Source organism: Fringilla coelebs, assembly GCF_963513975.1.
Source record: "Fringilla coelebs genome assembly, chromosome: 3".
Taxonomy (NCBI): domain Eukaryota; kingdom Metazoa; phylum Chordata; class Aves; order Passeriformes; family Fringillidae; genus Fringilla; species Fringilla coelebs.
Window position 1 is genome coordinate 45422025 of NC_140030.1, and position 24313 is coordinate 45446337.

The window sequence follows — 24313 nt, forward strand, 5'->3', positions numbered from 1 at the left end:
GATGCAGCGAGTTGTAGAAATCAAATTAGCAGACAAGTCAATTGCTTACGTCAGTCAGAAGTTTTGCGGTGAGGATGATGTGATAGCCCAGGGCCCTTCGCTGGATGGCCTTGCTGGGTCTGACTGCAAGGGCTCTAGCAGAGTGAGAACCTGACAGTGCAGTTTCGCTTCTGTTCTGCTTTTTAGTTTTCCTTCCTTCTCGCTCAAAAGACTTTTTCTCACTGTCGTTTGGGGCAAGCAGAGCAGAGACTGTGTCCTTGCCATAAAAGTAAAGAAAGCTCTGCTCTGTTATTTTACAAAACAAGTTGTTGTGGCATACTACATGGTTCCTCACATCACTCAGTAGTTTGTTAGTCTGTCAGTGTACAGGCATACTAAATGACAAACTAAAAAACAGAAGACAGTACAACAGTCCATTAAAATTCATATAGGATATCAAATATTCAAAGTAAGGGATGTTAAAAGAAGCTGCTTGCTGTAAATACTAATACCTGTAGTTGCATAATCATAAAGAAGTGCCGTGCACCACAAAGCAGTGGACTGCTGCTGACAATTCCACAACTGCCTGGGAATCCCTGTAGTTATTTATTTCCAGAGAGCTGCTACCACTTCAGGGAAAGGTCTCCTTCAGAAGCTCCAGCCTGTCATGTGAGCCTCTTCTCCTAAACAAACACCTTGGCTAACTTGAAATTGGAGGCAAGATCAATTACTTTCAAGTTCTCAGTGTCATGGAGTAATAACAAGAAATGATGTTATTCATTTCTTGTGTCCAGGGCAAAAGCAATGAGCCTCAGGCTTAACATTTTGGAGAGCTTTTATTTTTTTTTTCCCTGTGCTGCTTTCTCTGGAGAGTTAACTTCATTATATCATTGTATCATTGTCATTATATCTTCTAGTAATTCTTAACTTTGAAACTGCAAATGCCTGTATCAGCAAACTAGGACTTAACTTCCCAAGCACAGGGAACAAGCAGACTTTTAGGTTTTTTAAGGGTGGGATTTCTGAGCAAAAGTATCAGAGCTCTGTTCAGATCTTTCAACAACAAATCCCAAATTCAGTTTCAGCTTCATCCCACTTTTTAGAAGAATATCCAGCCTTAAATGCAAAAGCTTAAGGCAATGGAGAATCCACCCCATCTTCAAGTGTGTTTTTGAGAAGGTTAATTACCCTTGCTATTAATACGTACACGCTATTCCTGCTGTGGTTTTGGGTTCCAAATACTTGGGCCTTTTTAAGGCTTTGTCTGCTATTAATATAGTCCCCAGCCTCCTCTACCCAAATCTGTAATAAATTAGTTTTCAAGGCTTTTGTCTGTAGTGATTCTAAAAATAATTTCTTATTGGAATCCAATTGAATCTGAGGGAAGCGAGGTGATAATCAAATGATGTCACCCTCACGTCTTGCACTGCATCTCGCTGCCTGCCAAAACTAGCAACTGTTGCTATGTACCCAGGGGAAGGTGATACTCCCAGCCTTTTCTTGGTGCTGGAAAGCTCTCCTTTCCAGTGCTTGTCAGGCCTCTGGGAGCTGCTGACGTCTGTTCCAGGCTTTTCATTTTACCCTTATGTTTTGGGACAGTCACGGAGAAGCGTGCATTGTGTCCTGTAGGATGCTTGGGATTTTTCCTGTTCCTGAAGAAGACCATTTCTATCAACCTGCAAATCTGCAAATCTGGAGAACTGATGTGATTTAACCCATTAGGTGCCTGTATTGCAGTGCTGTGGGTGGAAACCTTGCTGCAGCATGTGTGGCATGTCCAAAAATCCATCTGACAGAACAATGGCATGACACCATGACATTTCCCAGACATTTTTCTTCCTTTTCTCAGTGGCTGCCCTGAAAACTTGGCTCATGGGACTCATCCCCCAGCTTTTTGCTAGGTACTTCCTGAAGTTAAAAATACCTCACCCGAAGAGCAGAGCTCATTGTCATTTGACACATGGGGGTCCAGGAGTTCTTTAGTAACAAACCCAACTGTGTCCCCAGATGACTTCCATGCACATGGGACTCAGGGTGGAAACCTGGGAGTAAAACAAGTCAAATGTTCATAAGGCTCCATCTGGTTAGTGCCAGTGCATCTTGGCAGTCACTCCCTGCCCTGTCTGCATTTAAAAGGGATTGCTTACAGTTTTAGTCTTCATTTTGCTATAGTTGTTATCTAAACATGCAAACACTGTCTTTGTGGTTTTGGGCAGCAGAAAAGGGCTGAATCTCAGGCAGTCTGAGGTACAGTCCTGGACTACATGTTTCATTTCAAACGTGCATGGCTGCAAATAGCATTGTGCTGAGTTCCAGCAACGTCCTAATTCCATGGGTGGAGTGGGGGACAGAGAGGGGCACGACAGAAGAAAGCACTCTGTGTTCACTGACTGGTGTACCAGAATGATGGGGTAGAGTTGAAGCACCGAGGCGTTTCATGGTGTCACAATTCCCAGGGACTCTTTCCCAAGCATGTACGCTGTCCCTGTATATAGCAACAATCCAGAGCTAATTGACATGTAAGTGCCACGGGGGAGTAAAGTTATTTGAAGTTATTAAAGTTATTTTGTCTTTCACCAAGTGAAAAAATCCAAAGTTATCCAGGTGGAAAAAAGGAGAGGGGGAAGAAACCAGCCCAAACTGTGACTTGTTCGGACTAGCTTGTGAAAGTATCTTGAGGTCATCTATCCTGAAAACCTTTGAAATTTGAAGACTGTGGACTCTTTGTCTCTTGGCACTCTGCCGATTCCTTCTCCTCCTCCTAGCAGATTCTGCCTAACAGTTGCCCTTTTTTTCCACTTTTAAATACCCCAAATCACAGAGCTTGCTCATTTTCTTCATTGAGGTCTAAGGCCTTAAGGACTGTGTTGAAGTAATGAAGAGGACAGCATGTACTGGATACTGGAGCCAAGGGAGAGGGAGTGTGGGCAGAGGGAAGAGATGACCCTGCTTCCAGGCTTTGGTCCTAATCCTGCAAACTTTTTCTCATGTGAAGAGTCCTGCAGAGGTCAGCCAGACGTTCTGCACGAACAGCGACTTATTTGCTATTTGGCATCATGCTCGAATTATGCTTAAAGTAGTCATGAAAACACGGTCAGAGTTTGTGATAAGGCGTGGATGGGGTGCTTTAAGCCAGCTCAACAGGGAGTCTGCTGAAGACATGCATGGGATTAATTAAATAGAAATCTTGTGTGTTTGGCAAGCGTGGCTGGGTTTGGCTAAGCTCTAGGACTCAGAGAAAGTGCTTCCCTAAAAAGAATATATAAGTGCAGCGTCCAATGTGCACTCCCTGGCATTGCCCTCAAGAAGGAAGGTTAGCACATGATCTTGCCAGGATTTATCTGCCCAGGTGGCCCAGTTCCCTGCATGCCAGTATCTTGTGCACTCCTGTGTTTGGCTATCAGATCAGGAGGCAGCGTTCTGAACCACCCCATGATCATGTTGCATTTGTGATTACATTGTTGGCTCTTGCAGTGGGAACCATTTGTTGGGGCCTGAAGGTGCAAAAGCAGCTCTGCTGGCGCAGCCCTGATCCAGGGCTATTGCTGGCAAACATGACCTTGGGTAAGCAAGCAAAAATTTCATCCTGTTGTGCTCTAAAACCTTATGACTGTGTATAGGGTCTCCTAACACAGAAGGCCTTGTCAATTGATTTTGTGGAGAATTAGCTTCAGTCCTTACTTTTCTGCTGAACAGATATTTTCTAGAATATGCACATATTTCTTAGCTACGTCACTAAAATGCAACTTACTAAAATGCAGCTTGAGACATGGAGTCCAAGGTGCCCAACACTTCTGTGGTGTTGGTAAAAAGTTGCTCCTCTGTACACAGAGCCTTAAGGTTTCTTGCCATCCTGACTTAAATTGCTTTTGACACGCTCACTTAAGGGCAGTGGGGCGGGGAGAGACACAACTCTTCAGTGTGAGTTAAACGAGAGGAGCCCAAGTGCTGCCTGCCCCAGCTCGTGCAGGCAGAGTGCCACGGGGGCAGCAGCTGATGGTGCAGGAAAGGACCAGGACCCGCTGCTCCCTCCTGCCGCCTTCTCCCGCGCTGACAGCATAATTCTTTGTCCTGCCGAATCCTTGTGTGGCTGTCACAACCTGTCTCCCCAAGAACAGAGTATGGTGAAAGGCCAGGCTGCTCCCAGCCTCTTCCTCCTTATTTACGTGTCACAGGAGGAAAAAAACCTAGATGGAGATAGGGTTTTTTGGGGTCACCCTGTTGTAGTTATGATGATGGCAACAGTTCACAGCTGAAGCATTTGATTTGTTAACCTTATAAAAATATGCCATTAAATACTGTATTTAGCTCCTCAGGGGAAGCAGCCTAGTTTCTTTTTCATTTTCCTTTTCTTATCCCTGTTTTTGCATTAGTGACTCAGCTGTCACTCTCCTGCAGAAGGGCTGCTGGTGTCATAGCTGTGATTGGATGGCACCAAAAACCCATTTCTGCTGAAAATAATTAATATGGCGCATTTTCACCTCAAAAAGAACCTGTTACAAAACTACTAGAAGGTTTTCATTAACTTTTGCAAGCTTTGAAACTTGCCTGTGAACAAAATTGGAAATTTCTGTCTCTCTTCTGTGTTTATCTTTGTCAACAAGGCAGAGTCTGGCAAAGGCTGGTGCACATCCACCCTACACATCGAGGGCATTCCTGTTGAAGCACACAAAGTAGTTCATATGCATTTAGACATGCAGAAAAGCCTTTGCAGGTGAGAATCTCACTTTGCAACAGACACATGAGCAGATCCTCGTAAACAGAATTAATTTCCACTAGCTCTGGAAAAAGTCAAACTGGAGATGTGTGTGGACTCTTCCACCTCTTTATTTTTTTCATTCCCCCTTTTCTAGCCTTAATCAGAAAGTGGGTGGTTAATTTCTTTTTTTCTAGATATCCCATCTCCTCTGAACTTCAATCCTGGTGGTGGTGGTGGGGGGGAAGAAGAAGGAAATAAAAAGCACAAAGTTAGTAAGCCCATTTTATATTTTGCATATTGTCTCATATTGCAAAAGTATTAGCAGACCTGTCATAATGTATGTACCTCTCAGGGTCCTTTCCCTTTCCAAAGGAGGGAAAATATCCCCATAAGTATTTGCCATTGCTCACTCTTTTTGCCCTCATCTGTTCAACTGCAACTTGAAGGTGCTTGTTTCTTGTGTGCTTTGCTTATGAAAATGATACTTGGCATACTTAGGAGGCCTTGCATTCTTGAGCTATGAATGCTGTGAACAGTGTCATAAGAATAAGATGATGTACAAAGGCATCATAATTCTTGGCATTGTCCTTCAAAATTTGCCCTGTGTCTTGAACATGTAGGTGTTGAAAAAGAGCTTATTTCAAGCAGTGTAGTTCCACTAATAAAACTCATCATTTTTCCCCTAAAAACTAGATGTTGGGTGGTCTGTGTCCACCCAACCCATGTGAGATCTGGATAGTGTCTCTAAGAAGCAGAAAATTATCTGAGAGAGAATATATCTGGAGGAATTGTAGGGCCATCTCAGAGTCCATAAATCTGCTGCAACCCCAAAATGCATAGATTTTGATTCAGCAAGCCAAAACTTTGAATTTTCCAGAGTATAAGATGGTGTCTGTGAAGTTGGCTCAAGGCTTGTCTCAAAGGGCAGGGAAGACAAGACTGGTTTGTGCTAGCAAATGAAAGCAAAACAAGTGTCTTGATTTTATATTCTGTGGAATCTTTATGGAGTTAGTGCTTCCTTGTCTGCCCATTGATGCTGTAAACTTTCAGATGCAGGTGTCTTCTGCTGGTGCAGCCCCTCCCACACTTGGAGCTCAGGCTGCATCCTACAGGGTAGATAATTCTTGTCATATTACCTAGTGAGGACTCTTGCTGTTGACACAGCCAAGGTCCTAAAACCCATTGTCCTGTGGCTCCACAGCTGCCTCTGAAAAAGGCATGTATGGAGCAATACAAGGACCCCATTGTGGCTCGAGTGTTGGCCTCAGGAGAGATTACTCATGTGTACAGGTTCAAATCCAGAACTTGAAAAGGCTCCTCCACTCATCATTCTGCTATTCAGGCTCTGGTGTTGGGGTGGGGCTTGAACAAAGCATTGAGTGCTGGAGAATTTTGACACAGTCTAGCTTTAGGCTCAACATTCAGCACTTGGGATTATGATTGTATCGATGATGGTGGTCTTATTTTCTCAAATTAGGTAGACAGCTTAAAAAAAAAAAAAAAGATGACTTTCATACTTGTGCATTTACCTGGATTGTGAGGTTTCTGGGATGGTGCTGCTGCTGGTTACGTGTGAAACAGGAATGTCCTGCTTTCTGTAGCAAAGGGCTGATTCACTGGCATTGTAATAGGTGTCATATTCCCTTTTGTCAGCTCCTCAGGTATATTTTGCCCCTGCACTAAACAGAAAATAAATTTTAAAAATCCAGTAGAACCAGTAACATGCAAGTCATCTGAGTGGACTGAGGTCCAAGGAAAACTAAACCAGTTCATAAGTGGGGTAGGTGAGTCTGGGATGAATGCAGGGATGTAGAGTTTGGTTTGAGTGTGGAGGAGCTCTCTGAAGTTGCCATGCCGTGGGAGGCACTGGGAGTCACCATCCCAAAACCAGCCTGCCAGAGGATGAGATATACCCCCACCAGCAGAGAGGGTCAGGTGTCTCAGATGAGAACAGGAAGACAGGTTGGTGGGTCTGTTTGGTGGAGCTGCCCCTTTCTTCCCAGGACTCCTGAGGATGGCTGGTGTCACTAGCTCCAGGTCTGACCTGGAGCTGCCCAGGTTTTAAGTCTGCAGAAAAGCTTTTTCCATAGGGAGAGGGAAAAGAATCAAGTGCTGTCAACTTGGAGATTACATCCAGAGCATCACAGCATGGAAACTAATGTCACATGCCTTGGTGGGGAGTTTCTGGGCAGACCTGGTTTTAGGACTGAGTGCCCTGATGCAATGTATCAGTAGAAGTCAGATCAAAGAATGGGCTGGGGAAAGACTGCTGGAGTAAACTCACCTTGCTACTGTTCTTGTAAAAATGGTGTGGAGATGGATATTTTTCTCCATCCATGTCATCTGGCACAGCATGAGCTGTGTTTATGTATACGGAAAGCAAATCTGTAGGATTCTTCAAATGTACTCCTAAGTGCAGTGTTTAAAATACATTCCCCAATGCCGATGAGGGAAAATACAGGAATCTGTGTAACCAAGAGGCTAGGGAGGGCCCACGTGTTATTCTCAGGATGACAGCAGAATGCACATCAGAATACATCAGAATGAAAACCGATCACTTTCTCCTTTCAAAAGGCATTAATATTTTACAGCTGCCATTACGTTTTGAAGAGTGCTCAGGTATTTACTGGTAGCTATCCAGTCTGGAGTCATGAAGGAGATACCTGTTTTTCAAGTTGTTCTGTTCACTTATCCCTTGTCTCCTAATTCACACCCTGTCCCCAGCAGTGCTGTAGTAACTCGGTGGATATCTGGAATCACAGCTTTGTGTTCCCACACCAGCTGACCTTTGGGAGGCTCCCACGGATTTTTTACTTGTAAAAGTCAGTGGGTCAGACCTACTGAGAGCCACGCTTAGGTGCATCCCCAGCTTCCCCCAGAGCTCAGGTCTGTGGAGCAGGACCATTCCCTTTGCCACCTCAGCTGCCAGCTGAAGCACATCATATTTTAAAACGCTGTTTTTTTAAAAAAAAATCAGATAGTATCTTCTGGTTCAATAATAAAGTAATTATGTGCTTAAAATAGCACAGGAGAGGGGTCCTGTTTCACATTAGCTGACAGACCAGAAATGCTGGGGGCTGGTTTGGAGGTCGCTTGTGAGCTTTCTCCTGAGAAGGTCTCAGGTGCCTTTGCTGGCTCCTGAAGGGCTTGCTGAGGCCTGATCAAACTCAGTCAGGTGACGGTGTATCAGATCTATTCCTCTCATCAGTCACATGTTTGCTGTAACTGTCACCAGATTCACAATTTAGTGTGTGCAGCTCAACACTTCCAATTAATCCCGGCCGGGCGTTTAACAATCTATCATTTCAGAGCTAGCACTTCGCGGAGCCGCGTGCAGGGCAGCCTTGAGCTTGGCTTCCAGAGCCCTGGAATGCTGGCTCCACGCACAGATTTTATTCTTCCCCTGCCACTGTGTGGTGGGAGTTGTTGCTGGTTTAGTTGCATTTCATAGAAGGTGTTAAAAAAATCAACCCATGGCTGCAAAAGATTTCAAAAAATGAAGATTTATAATAGGTGATTCAGCAGTGAGAGGCTTTTGTGATCTTCCATGGGAAGCTACTATTTTTAGTGAATTATTATAAGCAGTAGCATCACTCACATTTATTTATAAAGGCATGAAAGAACGCCCATACGTGTTTCTAAATAGTCAATGTATAGTAACAGCCATATGCTGAGAATGAGTAAAAATAGAATTGAGCACTCTGGCTTCCACAATGATGCGTGGATTTTTGCATCTAAGAAATGAAAAACAGAGGCTTTTTTTTTTTCCTCCCTTGATCTTCTTTCTAGCAATACAAACCCAAAGCCTTCATGGTGAAAATCTGCCTTGCAGTAAAATTACATGGTTTTCATTAAAGTCAAACTGGGTGACCACTGAGGTTTGGGACGACTCTTCCAGTAGCTTCAGCAGCTGGTGGATTGGGGCTGTGCTGACAGGAGTAACTGTTTTTGTGGGTGCTACTGTGATGTACGGTGTTCAGGTTGATTACTCCTGTCTGCTTGCACTTCTCTGGGGGCTCTGTGGTGTGGAGGAGAAAAGCAGCGATGCTGTGCTGAAGGAGCTCCACAAATAAAACACGGTGTTATTTCCAAAGTTCCTACAGTGGAAACACTTGAAGTGCTGAGGCTTGCCATTGAGAAACAATAGGAGAAAAGAAAGATGTTACCTGCTGGTGATACCAGTCCTGAACAGAAATTACAACTGTTTTGCTCTGTCCCTGTGTGTCCATTGCAGCATTTTTGTATGCAGCTCCTTGGGTTTAAGTTCAATAAGGGCAACATCTCCCATTTTCTTGCTGACTCTGTTCACGTCCCAGTCAAACTTGTGATGAGTTCCCTTGGGATTTCACCTTACAAGAGCAATGCCTCACAGTAAATTCTTGCTCTTAATTAAGTTAAATCCTTTTACTTAAATCAGCTGTGGTTTTGAGTTTTGGGCAGCCACAATATGAAGTGGGTGGAAGGGACTGAACAAGGTGCCTCTTGACAAGGTGCCCGAGCAACCTCAGTGGCAGTGCCTGCCTTCTGATTCCCAAATCCTATTCTAATGTGGAAAAGCATTGCCATAGCATGCAGATGATAACACCTAATTTTTTAGGGGTCTTCCTATAGCAAAGGGTGCTGAGGTACCTGGCTCCTGACACTGGAGGGAGGTGCTGGAGAGCCTGACCTTCCTGTTCTGCAGCTGCGTTAAAATATCAGCGTTTTCCTTGCACTCTGCTTCCCGTCTCCCAACACCCAGTGTAGATGACAGCCAGCATGCTCTACTCACAGCAAAACAAATGTTATTTATTAGAGTCCTCACGTGGTCAGAGCGTGTCTGACTGTAAAATAACTGGAGATTTTTCTGCTAACTGGAAGTGTGGTGCTCTGAGGCAATTTCCAGGCAGTGTATATTTTCAGCTAAGTTTTATTTATGTCAGGGTAACAATTTGCAATATCACTGTTTGCAAAGAATGAGGCAATGGTTGTTTTAACTAGAATTAATTTTTTTTACTTTTCTTACTTTTTTTTTTTTTTTTTTTAGGAAAAACTTTCAAGTCATGACTCAATTCCCATAGGTCCATGCTTGAGATGCTTTCCTTTTGGAAGAGGAGGGCACAAAGCCCCTTGGTGGGCAGGTGGCTGGCTGCCTGCCCTCGTGGTGTGCGTGTCGGGGAGGGTTTGTTTTCCCTCTGCTAATCGCTTTCTCCTGTTGGAATTTGGCACACAGCGCAGTGCCCCCTGTACGGGACACAGGAGGCAGATCCGTGTACTGCTCTCCTGTCTGAGCACACTTCAGGGGAAAAACCTTTTCCTGACTTACTGGTCTCCCAAGGAGCTTAAATCCTTCAAGGCTCTGCTCTTCTGGGGTGGGGGAAAATGGGCAGAGGTGCAGGCAGAGCTGATCACAGGAGGCCTCTTCTGGTGGTCTTCCCCTACCACCAAGGTCAGAAAACTCCTTTGAAGAGAAGATGAGGAGGGGAAACCACCGAGCCACCACCCTTCAGATGTGGAGCTGACTTTTTTAAATCTGTGGGATATTTTATTTTTCTTTTTTTCTGAAGGAGGGCATGCTTGTGTGGGGCTGAGCCTGTGTCACCCCACATATGCAGGAGTGTAAGGATGGTGCCTTTGCCAGCTGGGTGTGAAGGGGTGTACCCTGTTCTGGCTGCCTGCTTCTGCTGAACAGCTGGTGGGATTTTTGGGAGCTGCCTTAGGAACATGCAGATGATACCAAACATCAGACATCAAAACCACTTTGGGTGTCAGAAAAGATTTCTTTTCCTCTGTGTAATTTTCTTAATGCTTTTTTTGTCCCTGCAGCTTCTATACTTTAGGGGAAATATAACAATCTGGAACACATAATACCTGTTTTATTATGGGAAAGAGGTATATCAGGACAACATGGCTGGAGAGATATTGTGGGGGAACTCTCTTTATATTTTAGTTCTTGATTTTTCTGTATCTGCAGAGCATCCTCACTACTTTATTAAATTATATACATTTTTCTGATTTGCAAAAACTCATGGGAAAGAGAAAGAAATTCTGAGGCCACTTTGGGACTTCAGAGTTCTTTGAGAACTGTAGCACTGCAGCCTTATGCAGCTAGGCAACAAGAGACTGTATGGAACCAATAGATTGGTACTTTATAAAGATCAACATCCCTAGGCTTGCAAATCCCTTTCACCAGGAATTCCTATGTGCATGCACACAATTGGCAACTTTAGCCACTGCATCTGTTTTCTTGTTTACTTGCAACTGAATCTCCTTGGGGACTTTAAAGCAAACAAAATGTAAAATATGTGAAATGTAAAATGTGATTGTCCCACTGTGCTCTGCACTGATGCAGCATCCCCTTTAGTCCTGTTTGCATTTCTGGGCACCACAGTATAAAAAAGACATTGAGCTGTTGGAGAGTGGCCCAAAGGAGGGCCACAAGGATGGGGAAGGGCCTTGAGGAGAAGCCATATGAGGAGCACTGAGGTTACTTGGTCTGTTTAGCCTGGATAAAAGAGAGGCTGAGGGGAGAACTCATTGCAGTCTGCAACTTCCTCGTGAGAGGAGGGACAGACACTGTTCTCTTCCTTGTGGTGACCAGTGGCAGGACCCAAGAGAATGGCATGAAACTATGCTTGGGGAGGGTTAGGTTGGATATCAGGAAAAGGTTTTTCACTCTGAGGGTGGCTGGGCTCCCCAGGTAAGTGGTCACAGTATCGCTTGTCTGAGTTCAAGTGTTCGGACAATGTTCTCAGGCACATGGTGTGACTTTTGGGGTGTCCTGTGCAGGGCTGGGCGTTGGACTTGATGAGTCTGATGTGTCCCTTCCAACTCAACATATTCTGTGATTCTATGATTCTATGAAAACTGGTAGTTGAAGCAAGTTTTGAGTTACTTCACAAGAAGGCACAGACTCTGGTCTGAACAGGTGGGCAAAATGTGTTGAATTGTTAACAGATTCTGGTTTCATCAACCACTGAATGCAAAAAAGTAGGGTTTTCTTAAAGAAAATAATTTTTTGGTGGAAGCTGTCTCTAGGGTTGTTCATCGCAAACAAGATCTGTGTGACAGCATTTTGAGCAAGATGACATAAGCTGAAAACTGAAATTCAAGTGAGCAAACAGAGCCATGGAGAAGCTGGACTCCCTCTGTTCAGCTGGAGGCTGATAAGCTGGAGTTATTTTCATGGCTTCTTTTCAGTGGTATTAGATCTGATGCCTTTCTCTGCTGCATGGCTACCAGACAACTTCATATGGTGAGGTAAAAACATTATATATGTTAATACAGGATAAAAGAAAGTGTAATTCTCCCAAGTGAGCATTAGCAGCATTTATCGGTCTGCAGATAGTGTTTGTTTTTCTCCCACCATGCCTTAATATCCCACTTGTTAAACTGCTGCTTTTGAGTTTTAGCCCTAACTTTACAATTTAGGAGCCCATATCCGAAATTGCAAATTTGCTACTCACTACAAAACACTGAAAAAAAAACAGGCCAGTGTGTAACTTGGACTCATCAGCCACCAGCTGCACCTCATCTTGCTAATATTCAGGCTTAAAAAAAAAAAAAAAGCAGAGACTTTTAAGAGTTAAGTTACACAACTCTCATTTTATTTTTAAAGCGAGTGGATTCCTTGTTGCGTTGTCGAGGATGATAAATTGATACCACATGTTGCTTCCAGACAAAAAAGACTCTGTGCTGCAGTGGAAGCACTTGCAGCTGGTGTCTGAGTTAGTGGACAGGCTCCACAAGGTAAACACTGCTTGGAAGAGGCTGAAATGGGCACAGGGAGGGGGAATTTTCTCCATTTTAAAAGCTCAAGCATTTGCTGCTGTTGTCTGACCGAGTCTGAGTGTTGAAATAGCACACAGTCCCAGCCTCCTTGGGAGACACATTCAGTTGTTTGTATCAGATTAGGGATAGGGCACTTTGGAAACGTTTGAGTGTCCTCTCTGTCAGCTTGCCCATTTGCAGTCCTATCAAAATATTGAGAGAGACTCATGTAATTAGGACATGCTAGCTGATCTCAGGGGATTTTCTTACGAGCAAAATGTAGCTGGATCCCTTGAGGAGTACTAACCGAATAAAACACAGTGCAGTGGATCAGCATTTGTTGAAGTTGAGAGCATGTCCCTGAGTTTGGGAAAAGTGGGATAAGCCCTGGTGTTGCTGCCCTGGCTGTTCTGGCCCCCAGCTCAGCCCTTCTCCTGGTGCCATCAGCCTAAGCCAAGGGAGGACAGCAGCCCTGCTTGCCTGTGGCACTGCACCACCACCCTCTGCTCACATCAGTCCTGCCCGGTCTCTGTGTTCCTCTACCCTGAGTCTTCCTTGTCTCCAGGGACAGTCCCTCTTCTTGCAGGGCCACTTTCCAAGGGGACTTCAACCCAGCTGGTCTGGCCTCAGGGCAGTACATGATGCTCTAGATGTTATCTGCAGCAACCTCAGTCTTCTGGCTTCTAGTGGAGCGCACGACATTCTTCAAGTCTGGTATAAATAGCAGCACTAATAAAGGGAGGAGCTCATCATATTTCTTTTTTACTCTGCTTGAGTACAGCCCATATGTTGTACCCATCGGTGGTATCTGAGCTGTCTGCAGCCTGGCTAGCATCTCTCCCATCTACATATGGTCTCCAGGACAGATGATGGAAGTTCCTTTATGGATCTTTTAAAGTTTCTCATTGCATTTTGGCATGGAAAAATGTGTTAAGTTTCCATCATCATGGCCTAATTCATCTCCCACATAAGTCAAAGACAAATCCCCATTAATTTCATCAGCAGTGGGTTCAAATGATAAACTGTATCTTCTTTGCTTCCCCACCTCCTTTGTGGTTTGTTGCATGGTCATATATTAGTAATACCCGTAGTTGTGAGCAGTGATTGTCCCCATATACTTTCCTGTCTTTTAAGCAGATAGGAATATTTTTTGACAGCTCAGAAAACAGGTAGAAAATACAGTTATTTCCATCCAGTTTGCAACGTGGTAGCACACTGCAACAGCCTTCACTGATGTGAGTTGTCAATCCCAGTGGCTTCTGTAGCAAAACTTGCATGAGAAAGGATAATAAGATCCAGCCCTGATTTGATTTGGCAGGGCACCCAACAGAAGGGGAAACCAAAAACTCAGATACTGTTGCTGAAGAGGTTAGTGGGGGAGGTTACGTGAAAGTAGTGGGTTTTAAGGCAGTGTTTGAACAGAGGGTGGAGATGGGATACACAGAAATAAATTAGCCCACAATTATGCTTAAGAAAATCTTCCTGCAGAAGAAAAGCAAAGGAAAACAGAAGCAGGATTATAAGTGGCATAGTGCTTAATGTAAAGGAAAACAAACTGCTTGGATTTTTTATAACTACCAATTTTCAATGCAGAAGGATTATTACATTCTTTTATTATTTGAGTAAAACCAACACTGGGCAAAAAGATATAATAAGAAAATTACACATGTGCATATACATATCCACACATGCAGGAGTCCTCATCCTGAAAGGTGCCTCAGTCTCACAATTTTACCATTTAGGATTTTTCATGGTTTTAAGCCAAATACTTTCATACTATGGATACCAGCAGCAGAAATAACCCCTTTTATGAGAATACTATAGGCTGAAAACTGTTAGCTGCTGGCACTTTGGCTGAGTGTTTTTATATCTGAAGCTGTGCATGGCATGCTGCATATGCCACCTCAGGTGTTTCTCCTCTCTAAGATTTATTTTTCATTAGCAAGAGTCATGATGCCACGTATTCTTTTACCCAGCATTTTAAGGTGGGGAACAGTTCCTATGGCTTTTGAAGCCTGGCATGGACTTTGCGTGGAGAAATCCCCATGCAGATGTTCTCACAAGTGGCTGTCCATGGAAGTTACAGGGACTGAGGGTGAGAGCTACCTGCAGAGATGCAATACAAGCTGGAACATCAAGAAAGGTTATTTTAAAAAAGCCCCATCAGTTCTCCAGCCAGTTTTACAGGGAGAAACCTGAAGAAGTAAGGAGTGGTACCTAGTTGTTATTAAAAGTTAGACAGTTGTCAGACTCAAAATATTTTTAAAATGCCATCAGTTAAACAATAAAAGGCTTTTTCCCTCCTTAGACTGAATAATTATTATCATGCAACTCCATTCACCATATTTTGATGGCATGATAGTCCCTCAGAAATGGACATGTTTATAGCTGAGGCACTGACCCACACTTCTCTTGAGCATGTCGGCAAAGTCGGATCAGTTGTTTTGTGTAAATTGTTTAAAACATAACAGTTGCTGTTTTGAAGCATGGTCCATAAGATTTCTCTTTTCATTAAGTGATAATCACAACCACGTCTGCTGTCTGCGTGCGAGAACTTCAGGCATGTTTTCCATTTCACAATCTGACAAAAACCACAAAACAGTGGGGAAAGAAAGGCATTTTATACTGAAAAGAATTATTTTTAAAAAATGCTAGGCTATACTTCTTTATATGTATCTCCAGTTTATATATGTCAAGCATCCATGTTTCCTAAGGATGCAAATATTGTGGTGCTGGTGAATGTTTTTTGTTGATTGATTCATTCTTTGCCCATTTAAATCTGGAGTTTCTTCAGTGTTTTGTAAACGAAGGGCACTTGTTCTGAATGGTTTGATTGTGTTATGGTCTTGCTGACTATGTGTTTTTAAAAGTTGTTGATAGGACAAATGTGATTGTATCCTTTTCATAGATACACCTGGTAATTGCCAAAATTTAGGAAAAAAGAACTCTACACTCCTTAAGCTTAGCGGAATAGCACAAGGGGTTTCTCAAAGGAATATGGGATAGCTCCAAAAATATTTTGGATTTCCACATGGGAAAAAAATGTTGGTTTACCAAACCTGGAAGCATTCACACTAGCAAATACTATTTGCTTGTCCTTTCTTTGATCCATATTTTAAGCACAGGATCAGCAGGATGAGTGGAGTGGGATTTTCATCTCAGTGATTTTGGTTTAAATCCGGTGCTGTTTCTCTGGGGGTACCGTGGGCTGGTTTTCTCAGGCTCTTTCTGATTCTGAGGTGGTTATCACCAGTTTGGGCCGGCATGGTGTTTGGACAGTTTGGTGCTGCTGACTTGTGCGAGCAGGTAGGATGCAAGAGCAGGCTGTGTGCAGGCTCCCCTGAGAGCCCTGTATTCCACAGCATCCTGTACAGCACGGAGTATCCGGCTGTGCACAGCAGCTTCATACAGCTCTGCATCTAGCAGCTTACGGGGACAGGGATATCGTTGCATACTGTGTCACATCATGTTTTGAAGACAGTGAGGATACTATAGCGAGGGGACAGCTGGCCAGCTACTGCCGTATGGGCATAATTCTGGTGCCTCTAATCAAGAGAGAAAGTACAGCTTAGTCATGCACAGAGTGCCCGTGGGAGAGGAGCAACAGCACTTGCAGTTTTCTCAGAAATTATTATAACAAATATACAGCACACGTGCCCATGAAGAATTAAAAAGACATTTGCAGAGGCTGCGATGAGTGTGACTACCCCTCCAGCCAGATTTTTGCTGTGCCTTTGCAGTTTTTGTTTCAAGGAACTGATGGCAAGATTACTGATAGTAATAGTTTGTCCTGAGTAAAAAGTAAGGGAGAAACATCCAGCTCCTTTCTAGCAGGAATGTCACTTTCCTTTTCTTAAGATGAAACTTTTAGGGGTGTGGAGATGGGCACAAGGAATGTGTAGCTAGTGCAGGCTTGGGGCTTGCTTTACAGCAGGATGCTGCCATGCCACAGTCACACTCCAACCCTCCCATACCCAGCACCTGAGAAATTCACGGAGATGTCCAGGAGGGTCCAATGATTTTATTCATGTTGCTGTTGTCATGGGATGTTGGTATAATGATTGAGATTTGGGTTGTAAAAGAAGTGGGGTGCTGGTCTTGATGCTTTATTTTGTTCCTTTTCTGCAGAATTCGATCCGGCACAACTTGTCACTCCACAGCCGATTCGTCAGGGTGCAGAATGAAGGCACCGGGAAAAGCTCTTGGTGGATGATCAATCCAGATGGCGGAAAAGGCGGCAAGGCGCCTCGGAGGCGCGCTGTGTCAATGGACAACAGCAACAAGTACACCAAGAGCAGAGGGCGGGCGGCAAAGAAAAAGGCAGCCCTGCAGACAGCCCAGGAGACGAGTGAGGACAGCCCTTCCCAGCTCTCCAAGTGGCCAGGGAGTCCCACCTCTCGCAGCAGCGATGAGCTGGATGCATGGACAGATTTTCGCTCCCGTACAAATTCAAACGCCAGTACGATCAGCGGCCGCCTGTCACCAATTTTGGCAAGCACCGAGCTCGATGATGTTCAAGATGATGATGCTCCACTTTCTCCCATGCTGTACAGTAGTCCATCGAGCTTGTCCCCGTCGGTAAACAAACCGTGTACTGTGGAGTTGCCTAGGTTGACTGATATGGCTGGGACAATGAACTTGAATGATGGACTGACTGATAACCTCATGGATGATCTCTTGGACAATATAACACTCCCTCCCTCCCAGCAGTCACCCACAGGAGGGATAATGCAGAGAAGCTCCAGTTTTCCTTATGGTTCCAAAGGTTCAGGGCTGGGCTCCCCGTCAAGTAGTTTCAACAACGCTGTGTTTGGGCCGTCGTCCCTGAATTCCCTCCGCCAGTCGCCCATGCAGACGATTCAGGAGAACAAGCAGGCCACCTTCTCTTCCATTTCTCATTACAACAACCAGACGCTGCAGGATCTCCTCACCTCTGATGCACTTAGTCACAGCGATGTCATGATGACACAGTCTGACCCACTCATGTCACAAGCCAGCACAGCTGTGTCCGCCCAGAATTCCCGCAGGAATATAATGCTCCGCAACGACCCCATGATGTCGTTTGCCGCGCAGTCCAGCCAGGGCGGTCTGGTCAATCAGAACCTGTCCCATCACCAGCACCAGTCCCACAACTCCTCTCTTAGTGGCAGCCGTGCCTTGTCCAATTCCATCAGTAACATAGGCTTGAGTGACTCCAGCAGCTTGGGATCCACCAAACATCAGCAGTCACCTGTCAATCAGTCTATGCAAACACTCTCTGACCCGCTGTCAGGCTCCTCTTTGTACTCCTCTAGCGTGAACCTCCCGGTCATGGGACATGACAAGTTCCCCAGTGACTTGGACCTGGATATTTTCAATGGGAGCCTGGAGTGTGACATGGAGTCCATTATCCGCAGTGAACTCATGGATGCCGATGGGCTGGATTTTAACTTTGATTCCCTCATCTCAGCTCAGAACGTTGTCAGTCTGAATGTGGGGAACTTCACTGGTGCTAAACAGGCTTCATCACAGAGTTGGGTACCAGGCTGAAGGATCTTTGAGAACAGGGAAAACGGGCAAACAGGTCAGTGCCCCATAGATGTGGTGAAATAATTGGTTCCTTAGTTTTATTGGAGTTTGCACCAAACCCTTAATAGTTAGTGCACACTAATAATAGTAATTTGGCTTGTGATGGCTTGCTGTTTGTTGGTATGCAACAGGCACAACCAAGAAACGTGGAGGTGTGGAAGGAAACGAGGCTAAGCTATAAAAGCTGCTCGACTGCAACACTGTCAGCACGCATCTGGTGTTCAGCGCCCTTCTTAATTTAGGCATGAGAAATGTTAATGACAAATCAGGCAAACCAAGGTGGAATATTTGTGGTTTTTAGGAATCACAGAACTCTAACTCGTCTTCTTTGAAGTCGCAACAGATGGATTCCCTCTTGCAGGCGATGCCACGTGTAGCCAAGCTGTGTTACGCAGGGATGGGGCGAGGGGCTCTGCAGTCGGTGGAGCAGTGTTGCTGTGGGGGAGGAGGAAGTGTCTTTGCAAGATCAGAGCACTCACTTGGGATCAGGTGTGTGGGACAGATCTGGACAGAATCAGAACTGTGCCGCTGCTGTGGCTTAGCAACACTAGCAAAGTTGTTTGGGTTTGCTTTTTCGTAAAATTGTATTTCTTGGCCAAAAAAAGGTAGCAAATGGAGGAATTTTAAATTGGTGGGATCCTGGTCTCAGGAATGTCCTGGCCTACTTAATGTTTTAAGTATGCAGTAACTGTTTTCCTCCTCCCCCCCTCCCTGAATGGGGTAAATACCTTTTTCTTTTGGACTCCTCCAAGAGAATATCTGTAGATTTAGGTTCTGACATAGGTGTTTTTCACCTGTTAGCTTCTTCAGATTAATTTTTTTTCAAGATTGATGTGTTTTTTTTCCGTTGCTTATTTTCCATAGCTGGGGACTTGTAATCATTGCTTCTGTCATTCTTTTGTGATTCTTCAGGATCCTGCCCATACCTCTGCCTGCTCGCACATACTTATTCCCTGACTCATAGGGCAGGTGCCACACAAAGTGCCCTTTCTCCTTTGTTTATTTATTAGTATAAGGGAGTAAATTTCAAAATGTAGTAGGATAAAAGGTTAGCTATAAATTATTGAAAGTGTTCTATTAACTTCAGAATAGTATGTAGAGCATCTCAGTGGTGAAGTTAAATGAGGCATTCATTCAGTTTACAGCTTACTTCCAGCTTTCTTATTTTCCAGGTGAAGTACAGAAAGGAGTCTGTGTCCTTTGACTTTGCAGTGCATAATTTGCCCCTTTCATCTTTAATTGTGTTTTCATTCACTGTTTCACAGTTAGATGTTCAAGGGGAAGCTTTGTAGTAGGTGAGCAGCAGTGATGAACCTGGGGAATGTTTTCCTGTTTCCTGTGTGTACGGAGCACCTCAGGAGATGTGCTGCGATCTGCTCTCTGTGAGGGACAGCAAGGCTGCCCAGGCAGCCTCCTTTCAGTCAGTCTGCAAAGCTGCCTCTGTCAGTGCAAGGATTTCCTCTGGTTGTTGCACATCTTCTCACTCTGAGCAAGAGCATTGCAGTACACAGCCAGGAGACGGGCTGTGGAGAAGGCCTGTAGAGGACACTGCATCCCACGGACCCTGAGCGAGGCAGCAGTGTGGCAATGCCAGGGCCACAGATGAGTTTTGGGCTTTCTTCAGTTCTGGTAGTGGAGAATTTAGGAAAAGAAAGAGGGGGAAAAGGAGACTTGATACAAAATTGAGTAAGCAGAAGTTTGCAGCAGATCATCCTTGCTGACCAGTTCTCTCTTCCTTCAGGTGTGTGAGCTGCTTGGATTTAAAAACCTTCTTTGCACAATGTAAAAAAAAAGGCTGTAGGGACTTTATTGCTGTGCAACGTCCAGCAGCACAATCTGTCAAATGGGGCCTGAAAAATAGACGTTATTGGCAGTTTTTCTTGACACAAGCAAGTAGGGCAGCCTCTTCTTCCATAGCTTTGTGTGCTGCATGTAGGTAGCAGCCACCGAGGGGGGACTTGTGTGGGCAGCATGGAGGAGACACAGCACCCCACCTCCTCACTGGTGCTCCCTGCTACCCCTTCATCCTGGCCTCTGGCATCCATGGAGAGCATGGCTGCCATGATCTTTTTCAGGCTGCTCCCTCTGAATAAAGGAAGTGGCACATCTGTGTGAGCAGAGACTCGTTGCAGAGGACAGATGTATTAAGGAGACAGCGGATTACTGTCCAGTCATCTGTGGAAGCCCCTCTCCCTCTCCCTCTCCCTGACAAGCGGACTGGCTGCTGTGGGGTGCCAGGTGCAAGCACAGACAATTTCTGCTGAGCTGGTTCATCATGCACCCTTCCTCATCTGTTAAGCAGCGCTCTTTGAGAGTTTGCCTTCCTGTGAGCACCTCGTGCTTTTGTAGGGGCTTCTCACATGACATCAGATGCAATCATTCTGAATTGCTTTTCTCGGTTACTTCTCCACTGCAGCAGTAGGGATCCCTGAATTAAAATCTTCTCTCAGCAGTGTTCATCACCCCAGTAATGAATCTTTGCAAGCCCAAAGACTGGGGAACGCTTTTGGTAGAACAGCCTGGCTATTGCTTATGTTAAATCCATTTCACTAGAGTAGCCAGGTGTGTTTTGCAGGCAGGCAAAAGTGGTTACAATGGATTATTGGCATACCTAGGAATAGTGAGTGCTGTGTGTTCTATTAAAAATAAGAGAAACACTGGAGTCAGTTTTCAGGAAGAAAAGAAAGAAGGCAAATACACAGGTATTTAATTTATACATACTTAGGTATAGAGGGAGGTTTACTTTGGAAGAAAATCAACTACAGTTCCTTCATAGGGAAATTAAAAAACCCTGCAGGAGATGCCACTGTTGCAGGTTTAGTGGCTGTGCACTTTTGCTGCACGCAAGCCTGTGCATGGTCCCTGCAAAGAACCCTGGCCAATCCCACCAGCCTGTGCCCATGAAGCTGCCCAGGCCCAGCCTCTCAGAGGGCCCTCATTGAGGCATATAAATGAATTTGGGTTCGGTTTGGTGGTTTTTTTCTCTTACAAGAAGGAATAGAGAAAATAATTTTTTTTTTTTTTTTGCTTTATTCACTCAGTCATAATTTTCCCCTCTTATACTGCCTGAGGCCTCTGTTCCTCTCTCTCTGCCTGCTTTCCAGAAGGGATAATGCAGGGATAATACCCTCCACCCACTCAGATAATCATCACCTTGGTATTTCAGAGGGTTTAGCAATAAATAGACATCACTATTCCCTCACCTGTCTCTAGAATACCTTTTATTTTGAAATTAATGGGTCCTTCTCTTAGTCTGGGATTCCCACAACTCTGCACTTTGTCTCACCTGGCAAGTTCAAAGGGACTTGGCTTTTGCCGAAGAATAATCCCAAAAGAGAGCATCAGGGAAGACTATTCATGACTTGTGCTGCTGCCTGGAAGGTCAGGAGCTGGTGAGCAGTTGCTGCATGGGCAAACATTTTCTCCAGCACCAAAACCCATCCAAGGAGTTGCTTTTACCTGGATTGTTTCAGTGATCCGGTTTACAATGGCCTCATGTAGGCAGCAATGCTGTCAGGGTTAGACAAGGGGTGGAGAAAGGCTCAGCATGAGCAGGGCAGGAACTTCTTGAGTTGGTGTCATAGTCTGAAAAACTCATCTAAGCTGCATCTTCTAAAGGAGGTTTCAATGTGTCATTTACCAGGATGCCTCTGGGCTCTGCAACAGAGCTGTGCTGGATTCACATTGACTTATTTGAAAATTACATGTAAAATACTTGACAGATGAGTTAAAGTCACTCATTTTCCACTAGTATCATCTAGGTCCCACAATTTCTTATTGCAGAATACACAGGCTGCAAATAGCAACGTCACGTAATGTTCACACTTGATGACTAACATCTCTGGTGAAAAAAATCTTAGGAAACCTAACAAAATGTCTGTTAGTTTTTCATTAGTCCATATCAGCTTGGACTACTTGCCAGTTTGTTAATTGGTGTTCAGCCTGTTTTCTGTGTACAGTTCATACCTAAGACAAATTGGTCTGAGGATGACTTCATGTTTACAACACCATCTTCAAAGTGAAAATCGGTAGTCAGAGATCTCCATTTGGATGGAGTTTTGAATCAGAGAGTTCTGTGCAGTTTACCACAAAGAAAATGATTTTTGTTTTCTGCCAGAAAACTTCTGCCCATGAAAGCTGAATTACTGGACCTCTTACCTGATTATATGTGACTGCCTCAGGATCATAGCTGCACTTCCTTCTCTCTTATTTTCAAAAATGAGGTCTTAGGGATAGGGCTGCCAGGTTTCTTACACAGAGCTAAGGTGGGGCTGTCTGCCTTCAAAAAATCTAAGGGAAATTCAAGAGCAGCACATTCTTCTGCTCCATTTCTAGTAGGCTGGTGGTTAAGGTGATGGCACTTGTAACATTTAAATGTTGTTTCTGCCAGCCCAAGTTTTGAAAGGTGGTTTTGTGACTAGCTGAACTCCACACATGCCAAGTTTAGTCTTTGAACAAAAATATCAATGTAGAAAATGTATTTTGTGGGGAACAGGGATCCCTTCAACTCCAAGGAGGGCCTGCCCTGAGCAGGCTCCTCAGTGGCTGGGGAGCACATCAGTTGCAAATGGAACAAACTCTGTGCTCATGGCTGCTGGGGATGAGGAGAGGGGAAATTGGGGCAAACCCCAGTGTCCCCCATGAGGTCCCACTGAAGTTCATCGAAGCCCCTTGCATACAGAGGCCAGTCCTGGGCTTGCAGGGATGCTGTGACTTTTGCTGTGTGAAGACAGCAGGAGCTGACACACAAATGAATTGCTCACTCCTTCTGGGAGTAGGGCTTTTTTGTTCTGGTATGTTTTTAATCTGGGTTTATTGTTTGGGCTTTTATTAACCCAGGGAAGAGATTTGTAAAAACCAGGATTGGCTCCACAGGCTTGTGTTGTGAGTGTAAAGCAGCTGAAGCCAGGACAGCGGTCTTATCCTGTGGTTTGGGTGTTCTTCTGTTGGTGTTTTATATAGATGTATTTTTTAGAACCTCATGCTTTGTCATGTGATTCAGCAGCAATAATTAGGCAGAAACTTGCTGTCCCTGCAGATGCTAAGATTACAGGATGACATACTCTCACCAGATGACAGCACAAACTGATATTTTTAGCACAGCCCGCATCAACTGGTCTCCCCAGTGCTTTCCTCCTTGGATCAGCAGTGCACAGGTTTTGCTACAGAATGAGTCTTTGCAAATCGTCTGTCTCATGTGAATGAGCCATAATGATTGTTTAGAGCTGCAGATCAGTGTTGGTCCCTCGGTATGTGGTTTGCCTGATAACTGGGCTGCTTACAGGTGGCTTTTCTTTGTTCATTCCTTCCTTTGAGCCAGACTTTTAAATAGCCCCCATGAAAGCATGTTTTCTTGAAGAAGTGCGTAGTAAGAGCTTCTTTTTAGAAACATAGCGTCATGCAGCTGATGAAAGGTCAGGATCTTTTTTTCATATCAATTGGGCACTCAGCCCAGGTGATGCACTGACAGCTGGAGAGGTTTAAGCCTTGTGTTGATGCCAAAAGCCCAGGTACAGTGTGGCAGTGGGAGTGCACGTTGGAGCAGTACTGATAGCCAGCCTTTCTGTCCTGGCCTGGGGAAGGGGGATGAAGGAAGGAGCCAGCCTGAGCTCCTGGTGCCAATGGTGAAGGAGCTCCAGCAGGATGTTCCCATCAGCAATGTCCCTGATCAAGTCCCGAGCGGTGTGTGGGGACACTGACCCCATTAAATCAGGTACCTGTGGCTGGGTGGTGGGAATGCCCCGCTCTGGTCCAGTCTGCCGGAGCTGTTTAATCAGCTTTTCCACTCAGATTGCTGCACAGGGTGGCAGTTATTGGAGTCTGGCAGAGGGGACATCTGCTGAGCAGGAGTCGGACAGGGACAGCTCGGCTAGCGGAAGCTGCTGTGCAGCCACGGCTGTCTGCCATTCCTCCAGGAAAAAGGCCACTTTTCCCAGATGATGCTGGGGAGAATGGCTTGTGCTTATGCACTTCTACAGCTGAGCTGAATATCTTTCCCATTGTTTTTCCCTTGTGCTGTCTGCATCTCCTGGCTTTTATCTACATACAAATGTAGATAAAATCTGGGTTTGAGGTAGGACCTTTCCTCTCTTGCCTTTTCTGCTACTTGTAAGTTATGATAGAAGATGTCCTGCCTTTTATCAACATGGTATTGGCCTCTCATTTTCAATTTACCACAGAGGAAACAGAAAGATTCTATAGCAGGAAAGATGCTTTTAAAATAGACTTGGTAGCTGGCAAAGAAAAAGAAGCTGTCTGTGAGCACATTCAGAATAATGGGTACAAAGCAAAAACCATAAAACCATAATTCAGGATGCC

At 44.7% G+C, this 24313-nt stretch overlaps 1 protein-coding gene across 1 annotated transcript in view; it reads left to right on the forward strand.

The window, feature by feature from the left end:
- Positions 1–24313, forward strand: part of FOXO3 (forkhead box O3) — an 89590-nt gene that overhangs the window by 56217 nt on the left and 9060 nt on the right. Inside the window, exon 2 of the mRNA XM_084202801.1 lies at positions 16556–17990. Coding sequence (XP_084058927.1) covers positions 16556–17956 — 1401 coding nt within the window. The 3' untranslated portion in view covers positions 17957–17990. The remainder of the gene's footprint in view (positions 1–16555; positions 17991–24313) is intronic.